Source organism: Vitis vinifera, chromosome 4 (assembly GCF_030704535.1).
Source record: "Vitis vinifera cultivar Pinot Noir 40024 chromosome 4, ASM3070453v1".
In the NCBI taxonomy this organism is placed as follows: domain Eukaryota; kingdom Viridiplantae; phylum Streptophyta; class Magnoliopsida; order Vitales; family Vitaceae; genus Vitis; species Vitis vinifera.
The window spans coordinates 5,003,889-5,023,864 of record NC_081808.1 but is presented as its reverse complement, the minus strand read 5'-3'; the positions used below and the strand labels follow the sequence as shown (position 1 = coordinate 5,023,864).

The window sequence follows — 19,976 nt, the reverse complement described above, 5'->3', positions numbered from 1 at the left end:
CTGGCGCGTGAGAAGGCGTGGCAGCGCGTGGAGGCGCGAGTGGCGTGTGATCAGCGTCGCAGAATCTTTGAGCGGCGCGTGGGGGTGCGTGCGGTCTCCGATGGCGGCGAGGATTTCACGAATGTGTAGATCGGCGCTGGACGATCTCAGTGGTACCTTCAAAAATGAAATCGGAGCAATATTCGCAGCGGTGATGCAAAGAGCAGTGGTTTGTGCAGTGTGAAACTCCTTAACGACGGCGGCTGCAGGTCCAGAACCCAAGGATGACGGTTGGATGACGTCGGAGGTTCAACGGCAAGAGGCTGCGGTGGCAGTTGTGATGGCGGAAGCGTTTAGTAAAAGAAAGGAAGTCACACTAATGAAGACAAGACTGCTAAGAAAAGGTCAGAACAGTGGCTCTGATACCATGTTAGAAATATGGAATAATTGTATTATATTCTCTCAATCAAAGAATATATATCAGTGTCTTTATATAGGAGGTATATGTGTGCGGTACAAATAAAGTGTACTGTACAAGTAACCTAACTGGGCCTAGAGCCCATAACATAATATACATTAACAATCTCATGTCAAATAATGAAACAAGTTCCGACATTACATAAATGGTGTTATTAATCATATTGATACGTTAAGGTCGTAAGCCCTGGATTCATGTTTTCCAGGGCTTTAGTTTAGAACATAAAGTAGTTATTATCCAAATGAATTTTTCCTAATTTTCCCCTGGAACTCTGCTTTTGGCCGGGATCATACTACTATCCGAGCTTTAACATAAGGGTTGTTTGGAGTCCAATTGCTGCACCTGCAATGATCAATCCCTCCTTGGAATTCACTGGAGATATAAGAGCTTCTTGACTCTCCAATCACCAAAACAAATGGTCTTCTGATTATGATATTGGGCAGAGTTCAAGGGTTTTTGTCTTTTGTCTTTTATTTTTGGATACTACGAGTATTGTAATCCAGTCATGTTTCCCGGGATCAAAGGGCACCAACTTGCAGACAATCAGAAATTAGCATATTTGTTTAGTCCTATAATGATTTGACCCGGTCCAAGGTGGCTATGGATGGTTTTTAGTATTTACTCTCATTGAGACTTTAAAAATTGTGGTTGTTTCTGTTACCGTCTCAGAGACTTCAAAAGTGAAACTACAACAGTTTGCCCAGGAACTTGCTTAGTCCTATAATGATTTGATCTGATTCAAGGTGGCTGTGGATGGTTTTTAGTATTTACTCTCATTGAGACTTTAAAAATTGTGGTTGTTTCTGTTACTGTCACGGAGACTTCAAAAGTGAAACTACAACAGTTTGGTCAAGAAACAGACAGCAAGCTAAGGCATCTGCATACCACTGTTTGGTTGGTCACCATTTTCACATATGGTATGAACTGCAGAGTCAATGAAGACTCAGTATAAAAATGATTTATAGACTAGAACAGGCATAACCCTGTAAAATAAAAATAATATTAAAAATAGAAAAATCTAAATTCATGGCTTTGTTTTCTTGTTTTTTACAGGATTGGAATCTGTATCTGATCATTTTCAATATATAACAGCCGGCCTTGTCTATTCTCCCTTCATCTTCAAGATTCTCGCTCTAATTCTCACTCTCCTCCCCTCTATCTCTCTGTTCTGCTGCTCAGTGATGGGGGTCTTAACCGTGTCTTTCTTTGTTCTTTGTATTATTGAGCTTGTTGCTGCACAGACGACCACTGACCGTGATGAAGGTTTCTCTCTTTTCTGTCTCTTTGGTTTTACATGTTCTGTTTACTTCTTCAATGTTTCTATTTTCTTGCTGTGCAGTGGCGGCTCTCAACAAGCTGATAGATTACTGGAATTTGAGGAGCTTGAATTCCAGTATTGATCCCTGCACCCAGAATGCAACATGGGCTAGTAAAGATGCAAATCCCCGAGTCGCCTGTGACTGCACAAGCAACACCTGCCACATTACCCACCTGTTAGTTCAGTTCATTACCATCATTTCTCTGATATAATGTTTAAAGTATACTAAGAATGTTTTCTGACTTTCACATGATTCAGGAAGATATATGCTCTGGACATTTCTGGTGAAATTCCTCCAGAATTATTCGTGCTAAAGAAACTGGTGGACTTGTGAGAGACATCAAGCTCCTGAGCCTTTAACTTTTCCCTAGCTCTACTTTGATTGTTTTTCTCATCTTCAAAATCATGGTGCAGGAATCTTGGTCAGAATGTATTAAGTGGCCCCATCCCAGCTGAAATTGGACAGTTATCAAATTTGCAATATCTGTAACTACCAAACTACCTAGAATGTCATTCTGCAATTCTTTTTTCCTTGATTTATGGTATGATCACATATTCATACTTGTTTCTTTATGTTGATGAGTTGAACAACAGTAGTCTTGGCATAAACAACCTGACAGGGAGGGTTCCTTCTGAGCTGGGAAATCTCACCAAGTTGGTTTCATTGTAATCACCCAACTTCAAATTTCATTCATCTATTTAATTTTTTTATTATATATTTTTTCCACTCCATTTATGGTACTAGTGTTGATCTCTTAAGTTCCTTCTGTGTTGCAGAAGTTTTGGCTCGAATAATTTTTTTGGACCATTACCTAAGGAGCTTGGAAATTTGACATCCTTACAGCAGCTGTAAGTTGTCCGATTTTAGGTTGAAACTTCATGTGTTTCTCTTTAGGGGTTCTTTCTCATTGATGAAAATTGCATTAAGGTGATCTTTTTCGTGACATCCTCCTGATCGTAGAATGATCAGTCTGTTTAACTTAGAGAAATCTTTTGAAACCCCAATGACCAACTTTTGAAGAATTCGATAGATGGATAAAATTGGTTTGAGTTTCGGTTCAAAAGGGTTTTAATCTTGAAGGATTTTAAACTTCTTTCAGGTACATTGATAGCAGTGGAGTGAGTGGACCAATTCCACAAGAGTTTGCAGGCTTGAAATCTCTTCAGATTCTGTACTCATTGATTTCTTCTCTACAAATCAGTATTTTCTGACTTGCAAAATATACCAGTATTTGATTATGCACATTGGCAACATTTCATTTTCGTTTTTCTTACACCATTTCAGCTGGGCATCTGATAATCTCTTCACTGGAAAGCTACCAGAATTCATCGGAACTTTAATAGAACTCAGAGACCTGTATGCTCGAATTTCAGAGGTTTTATGATTTGGTTATGGTACTTCCAATATTTCTGTTGATTCGTGTGTGTCATATCATTCGCAGGCGAGTTGAGGGGACATTGCTTGAAGGCCCTATACCAAGCAGTTTTGGAGCTCTAACCAAACTGGAGGACCTGTAAGGCCTCTCAATTTGGAGAATATACTCTTGCATCACAATGTATGTTTTAATTGTTACTGTAAAAGTCATGTGTTTGGAGGAAAAAAGGTCGGTACTCTTCTTTTCCATCTCTTGAGTAGAAGAATTCTCTCAAGTTCTCAACACTTAAATCAAGCTGGTATTCAATTTTTCATTTATACATTCTCTGAATTCATTCATAGCAAGAAATTTGTTTTTTGTTTTTATGGATCTTGTTTGTTAACCAAAGTTTCTGGTCTCTTTATGTCCTCTTACAAAGGAGAATTGGTGATCTGAGAGGGCAAGATTCTTCTCTTGATTTCTTGGGAAGCCAAACAAGCTTGTCCATACTGTAAGGCTTCATTTGTCTTAAGCTATCTTCTCTTTCTTGCAGTCTTATTTTTTGATCTAGGACTAATGCCATAACCCATTTCGTTTTGAAGATCTTTGAGGAACTGTCGGGTGTCTGGCCGAATTCCAGACCAGCTTAGCACCTTCACTAAGTTGAAATATCTGTAAGTCACCTTGACACACAAATTTACAGGACTCCCCCATGAATTGACTACTTTTTTCATTGTGGTAGGGACTTGAGCTTCAACAAATTGACAGGAGAAATACTAAAATCATTCCAAGATTTTGTCTCATTAGAATATTTGTAAGTTATCCAACTTTTACTTTTTTATTTTTTATTTTTTATTTTTGCAATATTATTATCATGCCATAAGTAATACCAAACGGAGGACTAAATGTTGAATCCTTTCATTCTTGTGGATATTTTATCATTATGGTATTTGATTTTCTTCATAGAGAAACAGAACTGATTATTTAATTTATCTCAGGTATCTTGGGAACAATAACTTGAATGGAGAGCTGCCTGCAAATATCATTAGTCAAGAGCTCATAGCACTGTAAGTGACACCTAAAACCTGAAATGCAAGTAAACTCATTATTTGGCCAAATCTGATAGGCATGTCTACAACCAGTTGAAGTTTGAATTCTTTCACTTTCAATTTTGATGTAGGGATGTCTCCTTCAATCCTCTTTCTGGGAATTTACCACTAAATATCGCCAAAGTAGGATTATCGATGTAAGTTAACCTTCTCTTATTCCTCTTATAAGGTTATTGACGCAATACAGAAATTTGGTCAGGTGTTATTAGTCTGGTGAACATGACACTAGAAAATTTTATAAGCTGACCACCTTGATGGTAAGTTCTTTTGGCACCATCATAGAACTGGGAATGACTACATTTTTTTTTTCCTCAGGAATGTTCTTGGAACTTCCATCAATGCAAACAGTTTACAAGACAGGTAAAGTTTCGGTTGCAATTCTGTTAACTCATTATTTAAAACCTCAATGCAACAGTAGAATCCATGGCTTTATGTCATAATCTGCTGCATTTCATTGGTTTTAGTGGTTTGTAATATTTTCTTTTCCCTTGATATTTGTAGTCTAATCCTAAGGACTTATTGATCTGTCTGATGATTTCTGAGCTTGTTTCTGTAATTTCTTTATTGCTTTAATGCTGATGGATACAGGAAGGCTTCAGGGATGTTGCATTGCCTCCAAGGAAATATGAAGTGTACAAACAAAATTCCATCCTGTAAGTGCTGCCTCTTGATTTTTTTAGCATAAAAAATGATTCATTTTTTAGAATTGAGATGGATTTGGGTCGACTAACTTACATTTTTTTTTTTTTTTGCAGCTTCATTTTCTATCAAATGTGGAGGCACTGAACAAAGGTCTGCATCTGGGGTCAAATTTGATGATGACTCTGAAATACTAGGAGCTGCCTCATTGTACACAAGCCCTGATTATCAATGGGCAGTAAGCAACACTGGAAGCTTCATTTCCAACCCAAATGGACCTCAATATATAGCAAAGACAGATTCTCAAATCAGGGGAACTCTTGAGTCTGAACTGTATAAGACAGCAAGGGTTTCACCAAGCTCATTGAGGTACTATGGCCTGGGTTTGAAGAATGGGAAATATAGGGTTGAGCTCCACTTTGCAGAGATAGCCATGGAGGACTCTGTGTCATGGAAAGGCCTTGGAAGGCGTTTGTTTGATGTTTACATTCAGGTACTTTTGGTTGACTTCCTCCTTTGTATCTTTGATATTCCACATTGAAAAGAAAAAGTTCCTAATGCTATAAATGTATGGTCTTTTCTTCTCTTCACACAAGCATTTTAAAGCCATGAGGGTGAGAGCGAGGGAATTTGTTTAGCCCTGATCCACAAAAGATATCTGTTTGTTTAGTTCCACAATTTGGTCAGAAATGATGTAAAAAGTTTCTTAACACTATATATGTATCAACTCTTTTCAATCTTATAGTAGTAAATGACTTTTATAGTCACGAGGGTCTATGAATGAACAATATCTATATGGTTGAAATTAAGTCATTACAGCACCACCCAAATCTTACAGTTGCCTACTGACTAATTTCGTTTTTCTTATTTTCTGAATTCTGAACCATATTTCAATCGATAAAATGAAGGGCGAGAGAGTTCTTGAAGGGTTCAACATTCAAAGAGAAGCAGGTGGGTCAAAGAGAGCCTTGGTGAAGACACTGGAGGCAAATGTCACAAACACAATCATGGAGATTCATTTCTTATGGGCTGGAAGAGGCACTTGCTGCATTCCATTTCAAAGCACATATGGACCATTAGTATCAGCCATCCATGCATATCAAGGTTCCGACCAATTCCCATCACTCCTTTTCTTCTGCTTCTTGCATGATTCCATCTTCCAAATTTCAACTCACCTGTTTTTGTTTTCTTCAGTGTCGGATGAAACTAGCTCTTCCTCCGAAAGCAACAAGAAGCGGATAGGAAAAGTAGTTGGAATAGTGGTTGGATGTGCAGGAGGGGTGGTGATAATCTCATCCATCTTCTACTTATGGTGGAAAAAGGAGGCATCTGGGCATACCCGAGTTCAAACAGAATCACCCAGGAAATGATTTGACGAGTCGTCTAAGGAGACAGACTCCATCCATGTGGCCAATAAAGTTGCAACAATGTCTCCTACTAAAGACTCGAAAGCCGATGCATATATATGTTATTTAATGTAGTATTATGAAATGATGGTGAGCCTTTCCTTTAGGGCAAAAAGGTTGACAGGGAAGGCAAAACGATCACGGTGGGACTCGAACCCACAATCTCCCGCTCCGGAGGCGAGCGCCTTATCCATTAGGCCACGCGATCAAGTGGCATTGTTAATGAAAAGGTCATATAATGTAAGAAAAAAGGTAAGGTGTTATTTGAATCCATTCGTATTTTATATTTTCAAAGATAAAAAAAATGACGGTTCCTAAAGACCTATCTTAGAGGAATATTATTTTAATATTTTAAAAATCGAGGCACTAAATTCATTTTTTGTTAGCTTAGATTTTGAAAATTTTGAAAGTAATTTTTAGGAATATATGTAAGGGTTTATAACAATTTAATGTTTAATAATATAAGAGTTCGTTTGACGGTGATTTTAGAAGACACTTTTAGCTTTAAAATGTTTATGAAAAAAAAATTAGATATTTGATAAAAAGTTAGAAAATATTTTTTAAAATATGAAAAATCACTTGTAACATTAGAAAAATCATATAGAGTGTGTTTGACAATGATTATTGAAAATGTTTCTAACCTTTATAATGCTTGAAACATAAAAATTTTGAAGTATTAAAAATGTTAGAAACATTTCCTAAAATCATTATCAAAAGTCCTTTTAATAGTGTTTCTTGAAGAAACACTTTATAAGCAATTTTCTTAAAACCACTTCTAAGGAAAATACTTCAAGTAAAAACATTATCAAACATACTCTAATACATTTGGTAATGATTTTGGAAAGTGTTTTTAGTATTTTTAAAGTTTGAAAATTTTTATTTTTCAAGTATTAGAAATGCTAGAAACACTTCTCAAAATCACTGACAAACGCACTTTAAGAGCCCATTTGGTAGTAATTTTAGGAAGTATTTTAATATTTTTAATACTTGAAAATTTTTATCATTTAAGTATTTGAAATGTTATAAACGTTTTCTAAAATCACTCTTAAATGTACTAAAGGTTGTGTTTGACAATAATTTTGAGAAGCGTTTCTAACATTTCTAATGTTTAAAAAATAAAAATTTTAAGTATTAGAAATACTAAAAACATTTTTCAGAATTATTACCAAAATACTCTTTAGAGTGAGTTTGACAATAATTATAGGAAGTGTTTATACTCCTTTTAACACTTAAAATTTTTTATCTTTCAAATATAAAAAAATATTAGAAACACTTCATAAAATTATTGTCAAATGTATTCTTAGAGTGTCAAATGATTCTATTAAGTATTTTTAACCTTTATAACACTTGAAAATTTTTATTTTTAGATTATTAAAAATACTAAAAATACTTCTCAAAATCACTGTCAAACACGCTTTACGTGTAATCTTATTTGATGAATTGGTCAGGACTCAATACATATATCATATTCATTAACACTATCCTTCACATGAGGCCTCATACCTACACGTAGGGAGATACCATGAAACTATAATATTAAAGAATATACATATCATGCTTATTATGATTCACGGGAGAGATACCAAATGAAAAAACAAACTTACAAATTACAGAGGGATGATTTAAATTCACGTTCTCTTGTCAAACCAAACTCTAATACCAGATTTAATCATCAATTTTCCTAAAAGTTTAAACTTAAAAGATTTTGGATCGATATCATGCACCTTAATACATACTACAACATTGATTATTTACTAGATTTATGACATAATTGATGCAAAAGGAAGTCTTCTCACAAAATATCTTGAATATCGATATTAAATACAAGATTGAATATTGATTAGACTTTTCCTTACCAGTGGTTAAGGAGTGGATGATACTCTTCTATTCATACAATCATGGTTGACCTACTTCACCTTATTTCTCATTGAGAAAATGAAAGGTGCCACCGTTGACAAAGAAAATGTCGGTTGTATTTGTGTGTTTGACAATGAAAGGCAAGATTTGTTTATATATAAAATAATACAAAATTAAAAATATAATAATTATAAAGATAATAGAATGATAAAAGAGAAGGATATTGAAATGTGAATTGGGTTAAATAATAAAATTTTATTTTATTTTTAGATATATATTCTTAATTCTTAAATCATATATCTTACATATTTAATATCAGTTTCATCTTATAAATATTATTTTTTAAAAATCGAAATAATAAAAATGAAGCAAAATAGAAAGTATAATCATGGTAATTGTTATTTTATTTTATTTTTTTCATAGAGAAAATGTTAAAAATGATAAATTTAATTTTCTATATAAATAATAATTTTCAAAATATATAAATTATGTACAAATTTTGTGAACTCATGCAAAATTAACAAAATTATAGGGAAAATAATGCTAATAAAAATTTTTGTATTAAAATTAAGTGTGGAATACAGATTATCTAATAATATTCTTTGCTATTAGCCATAAGGTACAAATTATATTAAAGGATACCAACTTTATATGATAATATTATTTGTAAAAGAATATTTTTACTTTAACTACTTTATTTTAATTATAATTTAGTAGATGAGGCTGAAAAACGTTTTTTTTTTTTTTGAAGATTAATCGAGGTTTTAAAATGATTTTTTTTCGAATCGGTGAAGTTTTACGGATAAAAAAGTAATCATTATTGATTGTTGAAGTTAGAAAATGATTTGATTTGCTTGATTGAAAGATTTCAACTTATCCTAATTAGATAAGGAAATTTATCCATAATAATATTTTTATTTTATTATTAATTTTCTTTTGAAAATTTATTTCTAAGGCTTAATTTTGCAACCTTCCATACGAATCTTTTTTTATTTATTTATCCATACAATAAATAAATAATTTGCATTAGCAAAACATTTTACCAAATCAAGATTTTCAAATGGTGCATCAGACAATTTAGACTCATGGTTAATGGAATGGGTGGATTAAAATCCATCCATATTTAATGCACCAAACGAGCCCTCCCCATCTTCGTTGCCATCAAGAAGGTGTGGTGTTTCAATTCACGTGGGACCCAACTTCACCGCCAACGGATCGATCTCCACGTGTCCTCTACGGCTTAAGTTAAATGTCAAATTTTGTGGAAGAGAAAAACGAGGGAATCAATTTGAGTGGCAGGAAAACGTTACTTTCGCCGTCGACCGTACGCATCGTACGCTAATAAAATACTTACAAGCGCATATGATCGCAGCCCATTTAACCCAAGACACTAGCATTCCGACACGGCCCCCGACACTTCCGCTAAGAGAGCTGCATCTCTTGGAGATCTCAGATGGGATCGACGGTCCAGATCCATCCAACTCACCGGACCCCATCCAGTATTTAAATCTACTTTTTTACCTCCTTCTTCCTCAGCTCTGAATTCTCTCGCCGAGTTTCTCGACTCTTCTTACCAGAGTCCAGTCGAAGTGGAGAGGATACAGAGAAACTCGGAGGTTCAATGCAAGAACGACGTCGTCTGATCTCTTGTATAGATCGGATCTGACTCTGACTCTGACTCGTTATTTGTATTGGTTTCAATTTCAACGTCTTTATTCGTCTTCTTCCTGCTGAACGAAGTCAACGAATCAGAGGGCGTTTCGACGAATCGGAGCTTCTATAGCTGCGGATCTAGTGGTTAAAGGAAGAGATAAAGATCTCTTTTGGTTGGATCTGTGGCTGTGATTTGTTCGAACAGTTCTTTGTAGATCAGCTGTGAAGTGGAGTTTGGTTGTTGAAGGGCTGAGATGGCGCCGAGTAGTATAAGGAAAGCGATTGGGAGCGTCAAGGACCAGACGAGCATTGGAATTGCGAAGATTGCGAGCAATATGGCGCCGGATCTAGAAGTGGCGATTGTGAAGGCAACGAGTCATGACGACGATCCGGCGGCGGAGAAGTATGTGCAAGAAATCTTGAACCTCACGAAGTACTCGCATGGTTACGTGAATGCTTGTGTGGCGGCAGTGTCGAAGAGATTGGGAAAAACTAGGGATTGGGTTGTGGCGCTGAAGGCGCTTGTGCTTGTGCATAGGCTGTTGGCGGAGGGTGACCCGGGGTTTCAGAGGGAGATTTTGTATGCGACACGGAGGGGAACGAGGTTGTTGAATATGTCGGATTTCAGGGACGAGGCCCATTCGAATTCGTGGGATCATTCTGCGTTTGTGAGGACTTTTGCTATGTATCTTGACCAAAGACTTGAATTTATCTTATATGAGAAGAAGAGCAGTAGCGGTGGCAGTGATGGAGGGGATGAGAGGTTTGGGACGAGGGAGGAACGTTGGAAGTCGCCTCCGAGTCGGGTTAATGATTATGAGTATGGAGGATATAGAGATGAGCCCAGTTCTGGAAATTATGGGATGAGGCGGTCCAGGTCATATGGGGATGTGGGGGAGTCGAGCGGGAGAGGGGGGCGTGACGGGCAGGAGGGGAAGAGAGCTGTAACCCCATTGAGGGAGATGAAGCCTGAGAGGATTTTCGGGAAGATGGGTCATTTGCAGAGGCTTTTGGATAGGTTCTTGGCGTGTCGGCCAACAGGGTTGGCCAAGAATAATAGGATGGTTTTGATTGCTTTGTATCCTGTTGTTAGGGAGAGTTTTCAGTTGTATGCGGATATCTGTGAGGTTTTAGCAGTTTTGCTGGATCGCTTTTTTGAAATGGAGTACCCAGATTGTGTTAAGGCCTTTGATGCATATGCCAGTACGGCAAAGCAGATTGATGAGCTTGTGGCATTCTATAATTGGTGTAAGGATACAGGTGTGGCGAGGTCATCTGAATACCCGGAAGTGCAGAGGATCACTGATAAGTTGTTGGAGACCTTGGAGGAGTTTGTGAGGGACAGAGCTAAGGGACCAAAGAGTCCAGAGAGGAACGAGGAACCACAGCCCGTGGCTCGAGAGGAGGAGCCAGTGCCAGATATGAATGAAATAAAGGCGCTTCCTCCACCAGAGAATTACACTCCTCCACCTCCACCCCCACCTGAGCCAGAACCTAAACCACAGCAACCGCAAGTGACAGAAGACTTGGTGAATTTGAGGGATGAAGGGGTGACTGCAGATGATCAAGGAAATAGGTTTGCTCTGGCGCTGTTTGCTGGTCCAGGGGCAAACAACACAAATGGGTCATGGGAAGCATTCCCGTCAAATGGGCAACCCGAGGTGACCTCTGCTTGGCAGACACCAGCTGCTGAAACTGGTAAGGCAGATTGGGAACTGGCCCTGGTCGAGACAGCAAGCAATCTATCAAGGCAGAAAGCAACCTTGGCTGGTGGATTTGATCCATTGCTCTTGAATGGCATGTATGATCAAGGAATGGTAAGGCAGCATGTGAGCACTGCTCAAATGACTGGAGGCAGCGCCAGCAGCGTGGCATTGCCTGGCCTGGGAAAGAGCACGACCCCTGTATTGGCTCTCCCAGCCCCAGATGGAACCGTTCAAACAGTCGGACAAGATCCATTTGCTGCATCCTTGAGCATTCCCCCTCCGTCGTATGTGCAGATGGCTGATATGGAGAAGAAACAACAGTTTCTTACGCAGGAACAGCAGCTATGGCAGCAGTATGGAAGAGATGGGATGCAAGGCCAAGCCAGTTTGGCCAAGTTGGCTGGTGCTGGTTACTATGCTCAGGGTCCTATGCCAATGATGCCTTATGGGATGCCGCCCATCAATGGAATGGGACCACCAGGCGGGTATTATCATACTCCCTATTAATTTTCCCCCTTTTTTTCTATAGATGATCTCTTTGTTTCTTTATATTCTCTTTGTAGTTGTTTTGTTAAAAAATCTGTTCTTATTCCTGCAATTTATGCTCGATGATGGGAGGAAAAGGGAGACTGAGCCGAAGAGTATGGGGAATTTTAATGTTGGAGGCTGTGTAATACAATTGTGATGTCTCTGTGTGTTTGTAATATTAGAGTTTTCTTGACATCTTTATATCAATGTGACACCCTTGTTTTTACCTTTTAGAATAAGGGACTAACTCAAATTCTAGTTTACACAAGTTTTAAAACTATTTGGGGTTTATCTACATAGACCTTGTTCTTCCATTTCCATTTACTTGGGCTCCTGTTGGATATGAGATCACATGCTATTATGGTCCTCCTTAGCTTTCTTGCTAGATTAGTTCATGTGTTTTTGGCCTCTGCTTTCTTCTTAGCATATGATTCTGCCCTTAAGTTTATGATAGAAATAGTTTTGTTTGTAAACCTATTACAGGGTTGGCATCTATTGGGGATGGGTCAGCCTTTTTATTAACAGAGAGACCCCCTAGGACTATGTTGCAAATCTGGATGCTGCTCCACCTTTAGCCTCCGGCTGGAGTCGTTTAGATTTCAAAGTACTATCTCTTAGGTCAGAAAATTGGATAAATTCCATCAGTATTGTAACAAAAAAACAGAAGCGATGGATTTGAGGATCCAAATGGTTTGAATTATTAAACCCTCTGGGAATTTTCTTAGTTGTCTGTCTAGATAAAACAAAGGTGATAGAAATATAAAATTCGGGGTGGTGTCTTTGTTGTTTGTCTTGTTAACTCAACTAAATTGAAGCCATATTTGGACACAACTAATTTGACTGTTTTCTTATTTTTTTATTTTGATAAAAGCTAGGCTATTAGCCTATTAGCAAATTCTCCATCTTTTCAAATTCTCCATCTGAAAAGATGTCTAGGAAGAAACCAGATCGGAAGAAACTAGGAACACTAATGAGGGTGTGCTTAAATGGCTAGGTGAAAACTACAAAGAATGGTGCACTTCATATTGATGACACTGCAAAGCAAGAGAACTAGTGAAAGTAGCTTTATGTTATTGGTATTATAAAATTCCAAAGTTTAGGTTTTCTTCATTTGATAAAACTCCAAAGTTTAGGTTTTCTTCATTTGATAAGTTGGTGATAGTTATCCAACTCAATTGCCTTAGTTTTGCTAAAGCCCACACAAATTTATCAGCTAAGAATAAAGAAAGGACTAAACCCCACCACTAAGCTATGGTGGGGAACCAGGAATCCTTGAGCTCGAGGTTATTAGAAGACATTGGTTAAAAAGAGGAGCATTTGGTTCCATCCTTTAGCTTTAGCGTGTGTTTATTCTTTCACTAAAGCTTTGCTGTCACCACTCAATCGCTTAGCTAAGGCCACAAGATACAGAATGCTTATAAAAAAATCTATAATAGAATCATATTGTACTCCCATTTCAGTGAAAATCAATGGTTCAGAACAAATCTAGTATCATTATTCATTTATTCATAGATGAATCCCCTCCAAAAGAGGGTTATTGTCTTGTTTTTGGGGTTGTAGATGGTATCTGAACCAACCCATTAAAGTTTTCAGTACCCATGAGTCATGACCCACTTATCTCCTTTTTATGTTAAAAGCCACTAAGCTGAAACTTCTTGATCATTCTTTTGCTCTCTTTTCCCCATGCCCCCCCTCCTTTCTCGTTTGTTTTGCTTTGATCATTATTCATCAAACTCCTACTTTAAAATGGCATCTGAGGTTGCCCTTATTGAAAATATTTTCCACCAAAAAGAAAGGTACCCTATATTGACAGGACCTTCCAGATACTCCATTATTTTCGTTTGGCTGGGGCATTTTGACACCCCACCTCACTGAACCCAGGTTGATGGTCAAATTCCAACCGAACCATAAGAACTTTTATATCATAACAATGACTTAGGGTTTATTATTAATGCTCACCTAGAAGGAAAAAGACAGAAAACGACGTCTCCTCTCTCTAGTTGGTCTGGTTAGATGGGGTTGTGGTTGCCTTCCATTTTATGAGTGAGAAGGTCAACCAAACACTTTTTTCTTCTCCATATTTGTACATTTTAAGTCAATTTTGTTGTTTCTTAGATTTTAATATTGACTTCTGAGAGCTGTAGAAGCTTTTTGAGGAATGAATTTTATTGCTATTTATTGACTTGGGTAAAATTGTGGTCGGTCACAGCACTGCCTTAAACTTTTATATTTTGAAGAAGAAAAAATTATGTTTTATTAATAATTTATTACTGGTGAAGGTGACATAGGACGATTACGCACTTTTGTCTTAATTTTTAGAATCAAAGTGGTTGATTTACAGTAAATATATTCAAGTTTCAGTCACGAGCTTCCATATAAGTTTCACCTAATTTTTAATTGCGAAAACCCAACAGTTAATAGTCAACCACCCAGCCCTAATTTTGTAGGCCTAGGTGGGCCTGCATGCAGGTCATCCACCCCCACCATTCTACTCTACTTCAACTCTTGGTTTGTTTGGGAGTTATTTATATATTATTATTATTTGCTTGTTAATTATAAAAATATACAAACAAACAAACAAACAAAAGGGGATCCCACGCATTCTTATCGAAATTAAGTCAACCCATCATCGCATATGACGCCCTTTTTTCTTATCAATGTTACAATAGAGTTCCCGGACCATGAATTTCAGTTGGATCAGTGTTTGGGCCTACCCTGCTTCCTCAGAGCCCAGATTCTGCACCCCAGGGCGGTACATCGAGTGACTTGGATGTTGTTGCTGGTTGTTCCAAGGTGGGTGGGTTGGACCCACATCAACCCAAACCCAACCCAAATAAACACTTTGTTAGGAAAATTTCAACTTTGACTGGCCAATTTTTTTAGACAGTTTTTAAAACTATTGTATAAAATTATAATTATGTTGGTTGCATCTTATTGCAAGTTTTTTCATGCATTATTTTTAGTTACATTTAATTAACACTATATAATTGAAACTATAATCAAACTCAAAGCATAAATATTTTAAATGGGTATCAAATTAAGCTTGGTTTGAAAACCTTTAACCATAGATTAGGCACAAGTTAGCTTTCAACCCCACCAATTAGTCCAAGTCTATAATATCGAAGAGGCACCCACCAAAACGTGTAATAAATCAAGTCATGTCAAGTGTGTATTGAGGTTTTGCGGTTTTATACCCAAGCTTTGTACCTTGGTTTCGTTCAGAGTCTCAATTTTTGTTCTTGATCCATTTTTTAATATTTTAGTCTCACTACTTATACTCTAGTTCAATGGCTTTATTTTATTTTATTATTATTATTATGTATGCATTTTCAATGGTGAAGATGGGGAGTTCAATAGATTCAGAATTGGTACCTTACTTTTTTTTCCTTGTATGAAAATTAAGCAAGTTTTTCTAAACCAAGCATGCCTATGTATTTTGCATGCTCGGCATGGGCTAGGCGCGGCAGTTGAGCCCAAGCTTTGATGGGCTTGGTTTGAAGCCTTTTGGGTTTCAGCCCAGGGTCTTCAAATAGGTGTCGGCCCAAATCATCCTAAAGAAACAAAACAAAACTTTGATATGGATTGAAAAGAGATTTAGTGGATGGGCCCAAGCCAATCTTGCTGGACTATAAAATATTGGTTAAAGTTGAAGGGCATAAATCCATCAATTTATATATTAATCCCGGGAATCAAGGATAGCCTTAATTTGAGGGGAGGGCTCCACCGTTCCTTTCGAGTCTTTGGCTTGAAAATAAAATCAAGGTTAGATCACGGATCGGCCGCAGATTATTCAATAAATATAGAAGTAAAACAAATGGTGGGTATTTAAAGTTACTGATTTTGGACTTAAAGAAGAATATTTAATGTTAAAGGCCTACTTTTATGTCAGCTGGAATCACCAGTGTTTTAAAAAAAAAAACACAGAAAAAGTTAATTTCAGACTGCCAACTGCCACGTAAGCAGTAAATGGGCGTATGTATGTCCCAGCTGGAACAGAGGAACTGATTTGGGACCCACAAAATAAAGTGGGAGTAACTCCCAGAATTTATGCAGCTCTGATGGGTCAAATATGAAATCAATTCTACTGACCATCCTACTCAGAGCTTCCCAATTTTTTTTGGCACAAGTTCCTGAATCATTTGTATAAGGTCTGGGCCATGAAGTCAATTCCTACAAATTCATTGGGGTCCTGCTGCTTCTGCTGGATAAGGTCTGGACGATGGAGGGAGCTAGTTCCGACAAATTCATCAACAAATTTGATGATAAGAATTTAAAGTTTTGACTTTTTTGTTGTTCCAAGTCGATACGGGTTATAGTTGACAAACAATAACCACAATTTTGTCGGACAATAGTCATAGATTCATAATTAGATCATTCTTATTAGAATTACATAAGTGAAAATTCTTGTATACTTGTATCCAATCTTCTCAAACTTTTTTTAAGTAGTTTAACAATTCCTACTTATATCCAATCTTCTCAAACTTTTTTTAAGTGAGGGTTTTACTAATGTGAAACTTCAAACCCAAACTTCCAAGTATTTATAATTGGATTCATTGGTTCTAATGAACACTACAACTTCTCTTGAAGTTCAACCCCGACTTGAAGCTCAAACACTTAATCTTACTTTAATAAATGAGGGTTTAAGATCACTCAATCCTAAAATAGTTAATTAACGAGTACAAAGTAGTTAGAATGAACAACAAGGGTATACTAGGAGTAATTTACAAGTGAAAGAATTAATGCACTAAGAAGAAAAAAGAGTTTCGAATGTGAGAAATAGGTAGGTGAAGAGTTAGAAGCAAATATTCTCTTATCAATAGGACATTGATAAAAGCAAAAAGTGTATTAATAGATTTTTCTCGATCGAGCTTTGGATGATCGATTCACTAGTTGTTAGGTAGATGAATGCATTGTTGGTGACCGTTATGATTTGACCGATCCTTGACTGAGAAGGGGGTACACTTGAATGGGAAAGATTTCTCCTCAATTGGGAAGACGACCTTATTGGAAGGGAGAGAAAAACCTTGTGCCTTTTGACTAATAACCGAGAAAAGGGCAATTAGTCGATCGATTCCTTAATCAATTGAATGGTTCAATATACCCTTAACTAATTGGCCTTTTTCCAACTTGAAAAACCTTATTTTTCAATTCTAAGTTTTTCTAACACTTTGGTAAGACCTCTTGGAACTTCAATAGGTTAAAATAAAATAAATTTGCCAGAGGTTTTAAAAGATATACTCGAGTTTTGATAAAATGCAAGCTCTATAGTGTTAAATGAGTATAGAAGTGATGCATGTAAAAGTAAACATTCTTGGTGCACTCCAACATTCATCTTACAATAAGTTCCTATGCGTATATATATGCTAGGTTAATCCTTATCCACCAAGTTGTCAAAATGGTAATTATAATTGTTGAATAGAACACTAATCACAATTGTTGAAAATAGTTATAATTGTTAGACAGTATTAATGAAGCAGGGGATATCACAATACCCCCTTCTCGATATACGGCGATGCAAATAGGCAACACCACCCTATATAAGTAAAAAAATAGAAGTTTCTTTTACCCTTTTCAAAACATAAAAGAAAATTATGTTAAATATGTTTTTAAGTTTTGAGTCTTATCGAATGAGATTATGATATAATCAAATATTATATAACAATTTAAAAATATGTGGGCTATGTTCGGCTCAAGGGAGGGAAACTAAAGAAAACAATTTTGTTTGATTAATCATGAAAAATATTAAAAAAATCAAATATAATTAGGAATTTATATATTTTTAAATTATTTAATCTTTAAATAAATGAAAAAGAAAATAAATAGAATGAGTTTAGAAAAGAAAGTGAAAAAAAATTGTTAATGTAAGCCTATTTAAAATAATTATTAATTTACGTCTAATTTTTAATTTTCAAAAGTCGAATGTTAAAAAAAAAATCATAAAAAAAATTAAATTTATAAAATATAAATTTTAAGCGGATATTATTTTATATACATTTTTTTTTTTTTTGTTAAAGTCACTATTTGACTACTCAGGAAGAAAAAAAAAACCAAGAACATTTTATAAATGTATTATGACATCACATATTGAAAAATGTCGCTTTTTATTTTTCTAAATCTTTTTATAATTACAAATATAAGCATGCGAACGTGGGGTTTCGAAACCGAGTTGGCACCTGGTCAATCGAATGAGTTAAGCGAGTTGACTTACAGCAGTCCTGCTTTGCTTTTTACAATTTCTCTCTAAAAAGTGAAAAAAAGAAGTAAAATGCCACCCTAGTCTTTGAAGATGACATCACTGGCTATACTCATCAACGGTTGGATTGAATCCGGAGAAAATTTTCTAGCGAACAAGAAGGGGTCATGGCGTTGGGTAGAGGATGGAACAGAGCCGTTGGTTTCCTCATCACCGTATCTGGGTCTGTCAGACCGGAGCGTCAAGATCAACTCTGGGCCCACTTCCGCTGGCTCATACGTGTGGGGGTGACCGTCACTGCGGCCCCTCCAGTCCACGTGCGTGAGCGTAGCTGGAATGCACCCACGTGGGTCTCGCATGCTCAGAAGGGTAGGAAAGTAATTCTCCTCAGGGTAACATGTGTCCCAATGCAGGCACGGCAGCTTGAACTTAGACCATAGCCGCTCGTCACGCACAACTAACCTAGCGTGCTTACGTGTCAGTGTCCAAAACTGGGACCCGATTCGGCAACTCTCCAATGTCACCTCCGGCAGCATCACCTCTTCCCCACGCGCGGCCCACCTGGCCTCGATCCCTGGTTGATTCTTCAAAATCTCAATGAAGCTCTTCTTCGACCTTATCAGGGTTTCATAAGTGAAATTGAAAGAGTGGAGAGGGATACAAGAAGAAGACAGCAGAGTGAACATGTAGTTGGATGGGTCGTGGAGGAGGGCATGTGAGAGGAGGCGTCGCGCCGCTGAGATGAGAGTGGGTGTGAATCGGTGAGTGGGTTTGGAGGGGATGACTCGGTTGGAGAAGACGCCCTGAAACGGTGAGTCGTAGTGGGAAGTGGGGTCAGCGTGGATGTAGATGTTGTAGAGATTGGGGTGGGTGGAGTTGAAGTAGATTTCCCACAGCGGCGCAAATGCGAGTGGTGTGGTGGTGAGGAACATGAAAGCAAGCTTTTTCGCTGCTCCTGGAGGTGAGGGTTTGGGGTTAACTCGGGCTGCAACTCGAAACAATGACTTGTCATCCTCCGGGACAATCATAGGCGGAGGCGGCGGAGCTGAGAAAATGGGGGTTTTGGTGTTAATGTTTCTGGGTTTGTCATTTTTTCCGGTTGCATCGGAAGAAGAGGTGGGAGGGGTGGTTGTAGTGTTGATGGTGAAGACAACGGCGAGGGGTAGGCAGAGAAGGAGAGTACAGAAAAGAGAGACTGGTGTTGGAGACAGCATGGTTTCAGTTCCTCATGTTCATCTTTAGACAAAGGAGAGAGAAACAGAGAAAAGAGTAAAGTGCGTTTGGAGGTGACAACGGGCTTTTTTTGTATGACCAATCGACGGCTCAGATTCCTTCACACTGTAAAGCACCCGAAGCTCCTATTATTCTAATTTAACATTCGTCTTGATCTCGGGTACCGTGGAGGGAAAGAAAGGATGTCCTTGGTCTCATTTAAATTATATTTCTGTTACAATTTCAGCCATTGGATTTGCATCATGATTCTTCAAATGGATCTCGACCGTGAAATGGTACGAAATCTTCATATAATCCTTAAAACTAAAGATCATGATGCCGAAATCAAGGCCGTCGGATAGCGTGTAAAGATGAGGGTGAGGTATTAATCAGAAAAGAGTAGAAATCCCGGTTGTACGCTAGGAGATTAGTACACGTGGCTAACATGCAAATGATGTGGCGGAAGTTGGTATTTATAATGTGTGGGGCTCACATTTATAAACAGGTCGTACCGCATTCTGTGTAGGGTTTGAAGAAAAAAGC

General features: G+C 37.4%; 3 protein-coding genes and 1 non-coding gene across 4 annotated transcripts; 2 read left to right on the top strand and 2 right to left on the bottom strand.

Moving 5' to 3' along the window:
- Positions 1-1,466: 1,466 nt before the first annotated feature.
- On the top strand, positions 1,467-6,375 carry LOC100249164 (probable LRR receptor-like serine/threonine-protein kinase At1g56130). Its single transcript, XM_019219207.2, has 19 exons — positions 1,467-1,720; positions 1,797-1,950; positions 2,034-2,105; positions 2,190-2,261; positions 2,370-2,441; positions 2,553-2,624; positions 2,876-2,947; positions 3,061-3,132; positions 3,218-3,289; positions 3,570-3,641; positions 3,733-3,804; positions 3,873-3,944; positions 4,129-4,197; positions 4,311-4,376; positions 4,555-4,599; positions 4,828-4,892; positions 4,995-5,371; positions 5,787-5,982; positions 6,073-6,375. The coding sequence occupies exons 1-19, from the start codon at positions 1,639-1,641 to the stop codon at positions 6,246-6,248; spliced, it is 1,950 nt and encodes a 649-aa protein (XP_019074752.1). The 5' UTR covers positions 1,467-1,638; the 3' UTR covers positions 6,249-6,375.
- Positions 6,376-6,419: 44 nt separating this feature from the next.
- Positions 6,420-6,492, bottom strand: TRNAR-CCG (transfer RNA arginine (anticodon CCG)). Its single transcript has one exon. It is a non-coding gene; the product is annotated as a tRNA-Arg (tRNA).
- A 2,930-nt stretch (positions 6,493-9,422) lies between these two features.
- Positions 9,423-12,254, top strand: LOC100261235 (putative clathrin assembly protein At2g25430). The gene has a single exon (XM_002285132.4). It carries the CDS (start codon positions 10,049-10,051, stop codon positions 12,005-12,007), a length of 1,959 nt encoding a protein of 652 aa, XP_002285168.1. The 5' UTR covers positions 9,423-10,048; the 3' UTR covers positions 12,008-12,254.
- Positions 12,255-18,112: 5,858 nt separating this feature from the next.
- On the bottom strand, positions 18,113-19,586 carry LOC100254263 (glycosyltransferase BC10). The gene has a single exon (XM_010650369.3). It carries the CDS (start codon positions 19,433-19,435, stop codon positions 18,302-18,304), a length of 1,134 nt encoding a protein of 377 aa, XP_010648671.1. The 5' UTR covers positions 19,436-19,586; the 3' UTR covers positions 18,113-18,301.
- Positions 19,587-19,976: the final 390 nt, after the last annotated feature.